Here is a 12,428-nt window from a genome sequence, read left to right on the forward strand (position 1 = left end):
GGAGCAAGCAGACGTTGCAGTACGCGATGATGTTTTCGTACGCATGCGCAAATTAGTTCTGGCAAGCTGGGTGCTGACGTAGGCTGCGCACGTGCAGCACCATGCTGACAGCAAGGGTCCTTTCTGTGCATATGCAAAGCTGGAAGCGCTCTGATACGTCAGCGTTGGGCTGTGTTGTTAGGAGTCACTTTGTTCTTTATATGTTGATGACCAGGACTTCAGTATAGCAGTACACAATTTCTAAGTTTGCAAGTTCGGAAATGTAATAAGCAGGAGGGCGTAGACAGACTGGTGAAATGGGCAGACACATGGCAGATGAAGTCTTAACACAGAAGTATGAAGTGATGCATTTTGGTAATGAGTTAAATGGTATAATTTTAAAGGGGTGCAGAAACAGAGAGACCTGACGGTGTATGTGGACACATTTCTGACGATGGCAGGACAAATTGAAAGGCTGCTTTTTTTTTTAAAAAACCAATGCGAAATGTGGCATTATTAATAGAGGGATAGCATACAAAAGCAAGTAAGGTACACTTAGTCTTTATAAAATGCTGGCTAGGTCTCAGCTGGGGTACTCTGGCCATTTCTGGGCACCACATTTTAGGGAGGACATCAAGGCCTTGGAGAGGGTGCGGAAGAGATTTACCAGAATGGTGCCAAGGTTGGGGACTTCAATTAGGTGAAGGGACTGGAGAAACTGGGGTTGTTCTTTTAGAGCAGAGACAGTTAAGAGGAGATTTGATAGAGCTGTTTAAAATCATTAGTGGTTTTGATAAGAGTAAATGAGGGGAAACTGTTTCCAGTTAAAAAAGGATCTGTAACCAGAGGACACAGATTTAAGGTGATTGGCAAAAGAATCAGAGACGACATGAGGATTTATTTTTTTACACAGTGAATTGTGATTTAGAAAGGATGGTGGAAGCAAATTCAATAAGTACTTTATTTTTATTTTATTTGGAGATACAGCACTGAAACAGGCACTTTGGCCCATGGAGTCTGTGCTGACCAACAACCACCCATTTATACTAATCCTACATTAATCCCATATTCCCTACCACATCCCCACTATTCTCCTACCACCTACCTATACTAGGGGCAATTTACAATGGCCAATTTACCTATCAACCTGCAAGTCTTTGGCTGTGGGAGGAAACCAGAGCACCCAGCAGAAACCCACGTGGTCACAGGGAGAACTTGCAAACTCCGCACAGGCAGTACCCAGAATTGAACCCAGGTCCCTGCAGCTGTGAGGCTGTGGTGCTAATCACTGCGCCGCCGCCTTGAAGGGAAAGTATTTACAGATCTATGGGAAAGAACGGGGGGCTGGGATTAATTGATCTCCTTCTGTGCTGTATCATTGTATGGTATGCAAGGCATGGAAATGAAAGATTGAGTTGCTTTGCCTAGTGGGATGGTTTGCCTCTTGTAAGGGTTAGAGCTGGCAAGCAGACACTTTGTATTACCTCTTGCCAAAAGCAGTCACAGTCTGGATTGTGCAGATGTGTTTGTCATATTGTTGGCTAGATTTGCTCAGCAAAAAGCCCATCAGATGACCTTGTATCTTGTGATTGACTGACTGGCAACCTCCAATGGCTGTGGAACCCGAATCTAAACCACTCATTTCTCCAGCGGAGGGTGTCCCAAAGGGAGCTTGAGGGAAAGGATTGTTCGCAGCACCAAGTTCAGGGAGAGAAATAAATCCTGCACATTTTGACCAGTTCTTCCTTTTGAACCAATGGTAAAGGTTCAAAGTTTGTGTGTAAGTTTTGTGTTCTGGTTCAGTGTTGGAACAGTTCGTGAAATGTTACACCAGATATTACTTTGCAGTTGGGAATTATGAGTTTTATGTCGAGTTCATGAAAGCTACACGTCCCAAATTGCTGCCATTTACTTTCTACTATAAAAATGATCCATGAATTTTTTGTGGCAAAGTGATTATTCTTCCATTAGTCAAAGGCTAGGAGGATATGAGAGTGTTTGTGCCATTCCCTTTGAACAAATTACAATCTCAAAGGTGATCTTTTCAGTTCTGGGTAGTAGCTCTTTATTGGATATTGTCTGTATTTGGTCATACTTCAGTTCATGGTTAACAAGGGCTCACGACACTGTCGGAGAGACGTACCCTGAGGAAAGATAGTCACCCCTTGTTCTGAGCTGACTGCAGTTGCTGGGCTCTGTTGGCTGCAGTACTGTGCCCCATCACATTGGTATTTTAAAGCATCTCGCAATCTGGTGACCGCCAAAGGTCTGGTTCAGGCTCGACTGAGCTGAGCCGCTAGTGCATCGTATGTCCAACATCGGAGTCCATTAAAGGTACGGATGTTTGGGAAGGGTCTAGCCCAGGGGTTGGCAACCTTTTTACCTGAACAGACATTTTGTAAAAAAAAGTTTGCCAAAAATAAAAATTATTGGGAGTTGCAAGATGAAAATTTGGCATTTCTAAACCAAATACTTGGCAAATTGCCAAGTGTCTCTAGTAGAATGCATATTTGCATATATAATACATCTATTGAATTTATGTATCAATAGAAAAATATTAAAATAGACCCAACTCTGAATTAGCATGCTTTTTGACTTTTTCTTACTATAATTTTGTCAGTAAAGTCATTTTAAAAACAAATTTTAACTTAAGATGCGTAGAATTAAAATAATTTTTTTCGGCTATTGATTCTCATGATTTTTTTGAAAAAAGCTAATAACACATTCAGAATAATTTATCATGTCAGCCAAAGTAGAAACAATAATGGTCAACCATAAAATCTCTTCCCCGATAAACATGGTGTCACTATACCACTCGAACAGATTTATTTAGAGCATGATGTTTTTTGTGAAAATAATCATTTTAAACCGTGAAGTCAGGCATAATTATTAGCCTTTTATCCACACAAAAACACAGCTTACTTTTCTTGACTTAATTTTTTGAGGCTTTTTTCATGTTAATACAATCCAATTTTGAAGGGTTAGGAGCTGCAAATGAGATTTAAAGAGCTGCATGTGACTGTAGAGCCACAGGTTTCCAACCCCTGGTCTAGCCTTGTGTGGCTGTGGAACCCGAATCTAAACCACTCATTTCTCCAGCAGGGGGTGCTTCACAGGGAGCTTGAGGGAAAGGATTGTTTCCCAGCTCCAAGTTCAGGGATAGACAATCTTAAAACCACAAATAACTGGCTATTTTTAAAAGAGGTGTGTGTTGTGTATGACTTGTGCTAGCTAACTTTCACTCTGCTACTTTTAGTCAGTTCTGCATCTCATTGTTCATTTGTTTTCTCCTTGCAGTGTTCCCTATGAGCTGCCACTTCACTTAGAAAGGGTTAAACAGCAAGCAAATGATGCTTTCTCCCGACAACAATGGACTCAGGCCATCCAACTTTACAGCAAGGCCATTCAGCAAGCGCCCAGGAACCCCATGCTTTATGGCAACAGAGCAGCAGCCTTCATGAAGCGCAAATGGTAAGGAGCATTGCTGCCCTGGCACTAGAACTGCACGAGTATCCTGTGTACACTTTTTCATTTTACTATGTCTGCCAGTGTGTCATTTCACTGCATCCTTTACTAAAACCTCCACTGCACTGCATTGCAGTGCAGTCTGTTATATGTTTACTATTTGCACATCCTGGAGATGTGAGATTGTGAAACGGTGAGTGCAGCTCACTATTATAAGACTTTCAAGTTGGCAAAACATTCCACATCACTTGAGGAGGGTGGGGATGCACCAAAGTAGAAATAGGACTGACGTTTGGGAAGGAGATTGAGAGTATCGTCAAAGTGAGAAGGGGCTTTGGGAGGTGGGGAGCAATGTAGCGGGGGAGGGGGGGTGGGCGGTGGTGACGAGTAGCAGTAGAGTTAGTGAGCAAATTTCAGGGCGCAAGGCCATGCTGTCTGGAGGCTTTGCTCACAATGGTAAAAGAGGGGGATGGAGTGGGGGTTCTAAACAGACAGAGCTGGGAGAGCATCAGTTGCAAGCAGGAACTGTATTTCATCAGTGGCATCCTCGGCAGAGAGACAGTCTGGCTCTTGTGCTACTAAACCATTCATGACCTCTGAACTATCCCATTTCCATATATATGCTGCATGCTGTCAAACTTACATTCCTTTCTAATTCAGACAGGGGCTGAATTCTCCTGGGATTGTATTCAGTGGGACTTCAGACCCTGTGTTACAGATTCAATATTCCTTTGGATTTTGCTATGAAACATGTACGTTCTGGCTGTGTTGAATCCTCGATTCTCAGCAGTAGCAGTGTGTGTGGGGTAGGGTTAATAGAATTGTGTACATTCCACTCAAACTCTAATATAACCTCCACTTAATGACTATAATCTAAAACATTCTTAACCTTCAGAAAAGAATGGTTAAAAATCTGCATGCACATCAATGGGTATTGCACTGCTTAAAAAAAAAAAGTATTTTTTTTAACTTCAAAATATATTTGAGAGTCTATTTGTCAGCAAAAGAGTCTCCGACAGACTGAGATTTGGAGGTTACATTTACAGTAACAGATGTTAGCCACCTAATATATTTGTTAGTGGTTATGATGCCAGCCCAGAATTCAAATCCCACCAAGGACAACTAACACCAGATTTACTGAATTCAGTGAGCTGGCACCAGAAAAATGACCATGTAAATTGCTGGATTATTGTAAAAACCTAATCTGTTCACAAATGTTCTTTTTTGACTTGTTCTTGTGATGCGAGTGTCACTGGTCAGGCCAGCATTTATTGCCCATCCCTAATTACCCTTGAGAAGGTGGTGGTGAGCTGCCTTCTTGAACCGCTGCAGTCCATGTGGTATCTTCTTCTTTGGCCTCCTTATCTCGAGAGACAATGGGTAAGCGCCTGGAGGTGGTCAGTGGTGTGTGGAGCAGCGCCTGGAGTGGCTATAAAGGCCAATTCTAGAGTGACAGGCTCTTCCACAGGTGCTGCAGAAAAATTGTTTGTCGGGGCTGTTACACAGTTGGCTCTCTGTCTTTTTTCCTGCCAACTGCTAAGTCTCTTCGACTCGCCACACTTTAGCCCCGCCTTTATGGCTACCCGCCAGCTCTGGCGAACGCTGGCAACTGACTCCCACGACTTGTGATCAATGTCACAGGACTTCATGTCTCGTTTGCAGACGGCTTTAAAGCGGAGACATGGACGGCCGGTGGGTCTGATACCAGTGGCGAGCTCGCTGTACAATGTGTCCTTGGGGATCCGGCCATCTTCCATGCGGCTCACATGGCCAAGCCATCTCAAGCGCCGCTGACTCAGTAGTGTGTATAAGCTGGGGATGTTGGCCGCCTCGAGGACTTCTGTGTTGGAGATACGGTCCTGCCACCTGATGCCAAGGATTCTCCGGAGGCAGCGAAGATGGAATGAATTGAGACGTCGCTCTTGGCTGACATACGGTGTCCAGGCCTCGCTGCCATAGAGCAAGGTACTGAGGACACAGGCTTGATACACTCGGACTTTTGTGTTCCATGTCAGTGCGCCATTTTCCCACACTCTCTTGGCCAGTCTGGACATAGCAGTGGAAGTCTTTCCCATGCGCTTGTTGATTTCTGCATCCAGAGACAGGTTACTGGTGATAGTTGAGCCTAGGTAGGTGAACTCTTGAACCACTTCCAGAGCGTGGTCGCCAATATTGATGGAGCATTTCTGACATCCTGCCCCATGATGTTCGTTTTCTTGAGGCTGATGGTTAGGCCAAATTGATTGCAGGCAGCCGCAAACCTGTCGATGAGACTCTGCAGGCACTCTTCAGTGTGAGATGTTAAAGCAGCATCATCAGCAAACAGGAGTTCCCTGATGAGGACTTTCCGTACTTTGGACTTCGCTCTTAGACGGGCAAGGTTGAACAACCTGCCCCCTGATCTTGTGTGGAGGAAAATTCCTTCTTCTGAAGACTTGAACGCATGTGAAAGCAGCAGGGAGACGAAAATCCCAAAAAGTGTGGGTGCGAGAACACAGCCCTGTTTCATGCCACTCAGGATAGGAAAGGGGTCTGATGAGGAGCCACCATGTTGAATTGTGCCTTTCATATTGTCATGGAATGAGGTGATGATACTTAGTAGCTTTGGTGGGCATCCAATCTTTTCTAGTAGTCTGAAGAGACCACGTCTGCTGACTAGGTCAAAGGCTTTGGTGAGATCAATGAAAGCAATGTAGAGGGGCATCTGTTGTTCGCGGCATTTCTCCTGTATCTGACGAAGGGAGAACAGCATGTCAACGGTCGATCTCTCTGCACGAAAGCCACACTGTGCCTCAGGGTAGACACGCTCATGTGATATAGGTACACACATATTGCTGTTAGGGAGGGAGTTCCAGATTTTGACCCAGTGACAATGAAGGCACAGCGATTATAGTTCCTAGACAAGGTGATGTATTACTTGGAGGAACTTGCAGGTGGTGGTGTTCTCATGCGTCTGCTGCCCTTGTCCTTCTAGGTGGTAGAAGTCGCGGGTTTGGAAGGTGTTGTCAAAGGAGCCTTGGAAAGTTGCTGCGATACATCTTGTAGATGGTATACAGAGTTGCCACTGTCCACCAGTGGTGAAGGGAGTGAATGTTTAAGGTGGTGGATGGGGTGCCGATCAAGCAGGCTGCTTTGTCTTGATGATGTCGAGCTTCTTGAGTGTTGTTGGAACTGCACCCATCCAGGCAAGTGGAGAGTATTCCATCATACTCCTGACTTGCGCCTTGTAGATGGTGAACAAGCTTTGGGGAGTCAGGAGGTGAGTTACTCGCCACATATGGCTGATACAGTTAGGTTTCTGGTCAATAGTAACCCCCCCAGGAAGTAGATAGTGGGAGATTCAGTGATGGTAATGCAATTGAATGTCAAGGGGAGATGGTTAAGTTCTCTTTTGCTGGAGTTGGTCATTGCCTGGCACTTAAGTGTTGTCCAGGTCCTGCTGTATACGGGCATGGACTGCTTCACTATCTGAGGAGTTGTGATTGGTACTGCACATCAGCGAACATCCCCACTTCTGACCCTATGATGGAAGGAAGGTCATTGATGAAGCAGCTGAAGATGGTTGGGTCCAGGACACCACCCTGATGAACTCCTGCAGTGATGTTCTGGGGCTGAGATGATTGTCCTCCAACAACCACAACCATCTTCCTTTATGTTGGGTATGACTCCAACCAGTGGAGCGTTTCCCCTCCCCCCAATTCCCATTGACCAATTTTGCTGGGGCTCCTTGAAGCCAGGTCAAATGCTGCCTTGATGTCCAGGGCAATCACTCTCATTTTACCTCTGGAATTCAGCCCTTTTGTCCATGTTTGGACCAAGTCTGTCATGAGATCTGGAGCTGAGTGGCCCTGGCGGAACCCAAACTGAGCATTGGTGAGCAGGTTGTTGCTGAGTAGCTTGATAGCACTGTTGATGACACCTTCCATCACATTTTTGATGATTGAGGGTAGACTGATGGGGCGGTAATTGGCTGGATTGGATTTGTCTGGCTTTTTGTGGACAGGACATACCTGGGCAATTTTCCTCATTGTCGGATAGCTGACAGTTGTAGCTGTACTGAAACAGTTTGGCTAAGGGCACAGCTAGTTCTGGAGCACAAGTTTTCAGTACTACAGCTGGGTGTTGTCCATAGCCTTTGCTGTATCCAGTGCACTCACTGTTTTTTGATAACATGTGGAATAAATTAAATTGTCTAAGACTGGCATCTATGTTGGTGGGGCCTCAGTAGGAGGCCGAGATGAATCATCCACTCGGCACTTCTGGCTGAAGATGGTTGAAAATTCTTCAGTCTTTTGCACTGATGTGCTGGGTTGCCCCATCATTGAGGGTGGAGATGTTTGTGGCGCCTCCTCCTCCAGTTAAGTATTTAATTATCTGTTGCCATTCATGACTGGATGTGGCAGGACTGCAGAGCTTTCATCTGATCTGTTGGTTGTCAGATCGCTTAACTCTGTCTATGACATGCTGCGTCCGCTGTTTAGCATGCATGCAGCCATGTGTTGTAGCTTCACCAGATTGGTACTGCTCCTGGCATGCTGTCCTGCACTCCTCATTGAACCAGGGTTGGTCTCCTCGCTTGATGGTGATGGTAGTGAGGAATATGCCGGGCCAAGAGATTACTGATTGTGGTTGAATACTGTTCTGCTGCTGATGGCCCACAGCGCCTCATGGATGGTCAGTTTTGAGCTGCTAGATCTTTTCTACATCTGTCCCATTTAGCAAATGGTAATGCTAACAACATGATGGAGGGTGTCCTCACTGAATTCGGGACTTTGTCTCCACAAGGACTGTGTGACGGTCACTCCATGGACAAATGCATCTGCAACAGGTAGATTAGTGACAACAAGGTCAAGTAGGTTTTTCCCTCTTGGTTCTCTCACCACCTACCACAGGCCCAGTCTGGCAGCTATGTCCTTCAGGACTCTGCCTGCTTGGTTAGTAGTGGTGGTACTGAGCTGCTTTTGGTGGTGGACATTGAAATCCCCCACCCAGTGTTCATTCTGTGCCCTTGCTACCCTCAGTGCTTCTTCCAAGTGGTTTTCAACATGGAGTGTTGATTCATCAGCTGAGGGAGGGCGGTAGGTGGTAATCAGCAGGAGGTTTCCTTGCCCGTGTTTGACCTGATGTCATGAAACTTCATGGGGTCCGGAGTCAATGTTGAGGACTTCCAGGGCCACTCCCTCCCAACTGTAATACAACTCTGCCGCCACCTCTGGTGGGTCTGACTTGCCGGTGGGACAGGACATACCCAGGAATGGTGATGAAGGAGTCTGGGACATTGGCTGTAAGTTATGATTTGGTGAGTATGACTGTGCAGGCTGTTGTTTGACTAGTCTGAGGGACAGCTCTCCCAACTTTGGTACAAGCCCCCAGATGTTAATGAGGACTTTTGCAGGTTTGACTCGGCAGGGTCTGCCTTTGTCCTTTCCAGTGCCTAGGGTGATGGCAGGTGGACTGTCTGTTTTTTAAAATTCTTCTTTGACCTTTCTGTAGCAGTTTGAAACAACAGAGTGGTTTGCTAGGCCATTTCAGAGGGCAGTTGCGAGGGCATTGCTGTGGGTCTGGAGTCGCATGTAAGCCAGAATGGATAAGGACAGCAAATTTCCTTCCCTAAAGGACATTAGTAAACCAGATCAGTCCTTCAGGGAAGGGAACCTGGCCAATACATGACTCTATCACGTACTACATTGCTGACTGACCATGCTGTCGCCTAGCAAGCCACTGAAACAACTTCAGAGCAGTGAATGTGGTCTTGCCAAGTCACCCAATATCCTAAAGAACTAATGTAAAATAAAAACTCTTGGTCATGCAATTCAGTGCACAGCAGCCTTGGTGTTATTGAATAATATGAGACCGAAAATCACGCTGAGTCTGCAATCAGTCGGTTTCAAACATTCTCAAACACTGGGATAAAATAGAAACTGCCATCGGCTCGGTCAATCTTTTGTTGATTGTAATTGACATTTCTAAAGCCCCATCTCCATGAGCCTACAAGTCAGCAATTTAATGATTGAAGTGTCTTTATTTGAGGCTGTACCCAAATTTTAAATGAACTTCATGAGAATTTCAGTGGCAAAAAATAAGCAGCATGACGTATTTAAGATGACTTGTGTCCTCTTGAAAATGTATGCTTATTTTTTGTTTGGTTTTCCATGGATAGTTTGAATCATTAGATCTGGATAGACATTGGTGTTCTATTCATAAAGCAGGCTAGCTGCTCAGTAAGTGTGACGCAGTGACCTCTGGCTTATTAAACCCAGTATCTAATTTCTGTCTTTTTTTTTCAGGGATGGAGACCATTACGATGCCCTCAGAGATTGTCTGAAAGCAATTTCTTTGAATCCCTCTCATCTGAAGGCTCATTTTCGCCTGGCACGTTGTTTATTCGAGTTGAAGTACGTCGCTGAGGCTCTGGAGTGCCTCGATGACTTTAAGGGCCGTTTTCCTGAACAAGCCCACAGCAGTGCCTGCGATGCACTGGACCGAGACATCAAAGCTGTGCTCTTCGCAAAGACTGACAGCTGTAAGTCCTAACAGCTATTGTGTGGTAACCCTGATGCTGTCTTACACTGTCTTTCCATTCTTAAACCTCATTTGTGAATATAAGGAGATAAAAGAATCCAACCAACAGTGATTGTATAAAATCCCAGCACCCAGTGTATGCAGAAGTAGATACTGTAGGAGTGGCATCAAACTCTCCAAACTTGGGCTTTACTGGCTCCCAGATGTGGGGTGAGGGCTCCAGAGTCATCCAGGAATTCTGTTACATATAAGCCAATAAGTTGCAACTCACGGGATTGCAATGTTCAAGTAGAAACGAGCAATTCATCCCATCAGTCTGTACAAGTGTTTATCATATAAACCACCCAGTCTAATTCCACTCTCCTGTTCCTGTCTAAACTTTAAAAAAACGACTTAATCTTCCAAAATGTATTTCTTTGTGTTTTTCTGCATTGAATTGCATCTCCCACCTATATTTGTCCTCCTGCAGTCTTTCACAATCTGAAAATTTGCCAAACAACAATAAATGCCTGTATTTAATAGAAGGTTTAACATAAGATATCCTGCACCACTTCACAAATGGAGATAGGCAAGAACCTCAACCATGGAGGGAGAGATCTGGAAAGATGGGGTTTAAGAAGATCTTTAAAGTGGAGAGAAAATTGGAGGAAGGGAAGGAGTTCCAGAGAATAAGCCAAGGCAACAGCAGACTTTGCCACCTGTGGGTGGGGTGGTCGGAGATGGGAGAGAGTCAGAGGGTGGAAAACTGCAGGAAGGGTACAAGACTGAAGGCATGCAAAGATGGTGGGAGAGGCTGTGGAGAGGAGGACAAGGATTTAAGCTTAAGATATTGGGAGTGGCTAAGTTTTGAACAAGTTAGAGGTTATGGATGGTGTAGGAGAGGCCAGGAAGGAGGAGATTGAAGTAATCAAGTCTGGATTTGCTGCAGGTTTCGGTAGCGGAGATGCTGGAGCGAGGCAGTGTAGTAGAAATTGAACTAAGTGGCCTTCCTGATTTGTGAGGATGTGGGATTTGAAGCTCAGTTCTGGGTTGAACAGGTTGCCAGGGTTTCAAGGTCTGGTCCAGAGTGGGTGATTGGCTAGGAAGTTGGAGTCAGAGGCAAGAGAATGGAATTGATGGAAGTCGAAAATTATATTTTGGTCTTTCTGATGTTAAGTTGGAGGAAATTGTAAGTCATTCAGATTGATGTCAGGGAGCATGGAGAGAGTTGGTGGTGGAAAGGTAGAGCTTGGTGCCCCCATCTTTATGGATGGTGCCACTAAGGGGCAGCTGGAAGATGGGGAAGAGGAGATGGTCAATGATGGATCCTAGGGGGACTGCAGAGGTGAAGGTGAAGAAATGGCCAGGGTTATGCTGATGTGAGAAGGAGAGAAACTGGATTGGAGGGGATTGAATTGGGAGTTTTGAGAGGCAGGCAAAAGGCTATAAGTAACAATGCATTCAGGCACCTGGGAATGTTTAGAGTTGAGGTTTTCGGTGGAGGGGACAGATAGGTGTTATGACTGAGGTGGGAGGAGTGCACTGTCTTTTCTAGTTCCACTTTTCCACAGGTCACAACATATATTTAAAATATTTATCCAGTTACTGAAATGGTCAATCATAGACCCTACTCTTTATCCCAGAATAAAATACACCAAACCAGTTTCTTTAATAAACAACAAAATTATCAGTTTATTATAAAACAAGACATAACCAGTAATGAAGCAAAGCATTAACACACAGATTGAAATATGAAAGTTCCCTTTTACCTTAGCCCCTCACACGTGTGCACGCTGGAAAACAAAGATTTTCTCTTTAGAACTCTGTTACAAAAGAAAGACTAAAAAGAATACTTTAGCCAAATACTTGCTAATTCTTGAAGAAAGAGAAGATATGGAAAGATGTCAGTTGTCACTTTTTGGTTTGGTTTCCCAATACACGTAGGCAGCTGTCACTGGAATCGTTCTAGAACAGTTCTTTTCAAGGGACGTTGAAGATCAGTTTGGCAGACTTTCCAGAGAAATGTGGCAACTGGTTTTTGGCAGGCCTTTCAGGAGGAATGCAGCATCAATTTCTCTATTCCTTACACTCGCTTCTAAGAGCTTCTCAAAGAGATGGAAAAGGCTCAGCTGAGGTTTTGTCCTTGACTTTAAACTCCTTTCAAAACACTGTCCAAAGTGAAACCAAAGACAATATCTCAAGAGTAAGCCTCCTGACCCCTATAAATCTTGATCTGTCACTTCTCTGTAAACATCCTCCCCAGGTCAAAAGTACCCACTGGGTACTTATCTGCAGACAAGTGACTTCCAGTAAGGGTTGTTTACAAACCTAGTTCAAAAGACCTTCTGATGACCTCTTTTTTTTTTTAAAAAAGCACAAAGTCCAGAATCTATGGAATCCTTTTCAGTTTTAAAACCCAAGTCCTCAAAAAAAAAAATTAACAAAAAAAATGGAAGCACTTTTGTAAATTAGGTCAAGGTGTG

The 12,428-nt window shown here is 44.6% G+C and overlaps 1 protein-coding gene across 1 annotated transcript in view; it reads left to right on the forward strand.

The window, feature by feature from the left end:
* The window catches only part of wdtc1 (WD and tetratricopeptide repeats 1), a 52,487-nt gene that overhangs the window by 31,107 nt on the left and 8,952 nt on the right, over positions 1-12,428 (forward strand). Inside the window, exons 12-13 of the mRNA XM_068011412.1 lie at positions 3,277-3,450; positions 9,732-9,967. Coding sequence (XP_067867513.1) covers positions 3,277-3,450; positions 9,732-9,967 — 410 coding nt within the window. The remainder of the gene's footprint in view (positions 1-3,276; positions 3,451-9,731; positions 9,968-12,428) is intronic.

This window comes from Heterodontus francisci, chromosome 31, assembly GCF_036365525.1.
Source record: "Heterodontus francisci isolate sHetFra1 chromosome 31, sHetFra1.hap1, whole genome shotgun sequence".
Classification (NCBI taxonomy): domain Eukaryota; kingdom Metazoa; phylum Chordata; class Chondrichthyes; order Heterodontiformes; family Heterodontidae; genus Heterodontus; species Heterodontus francisci.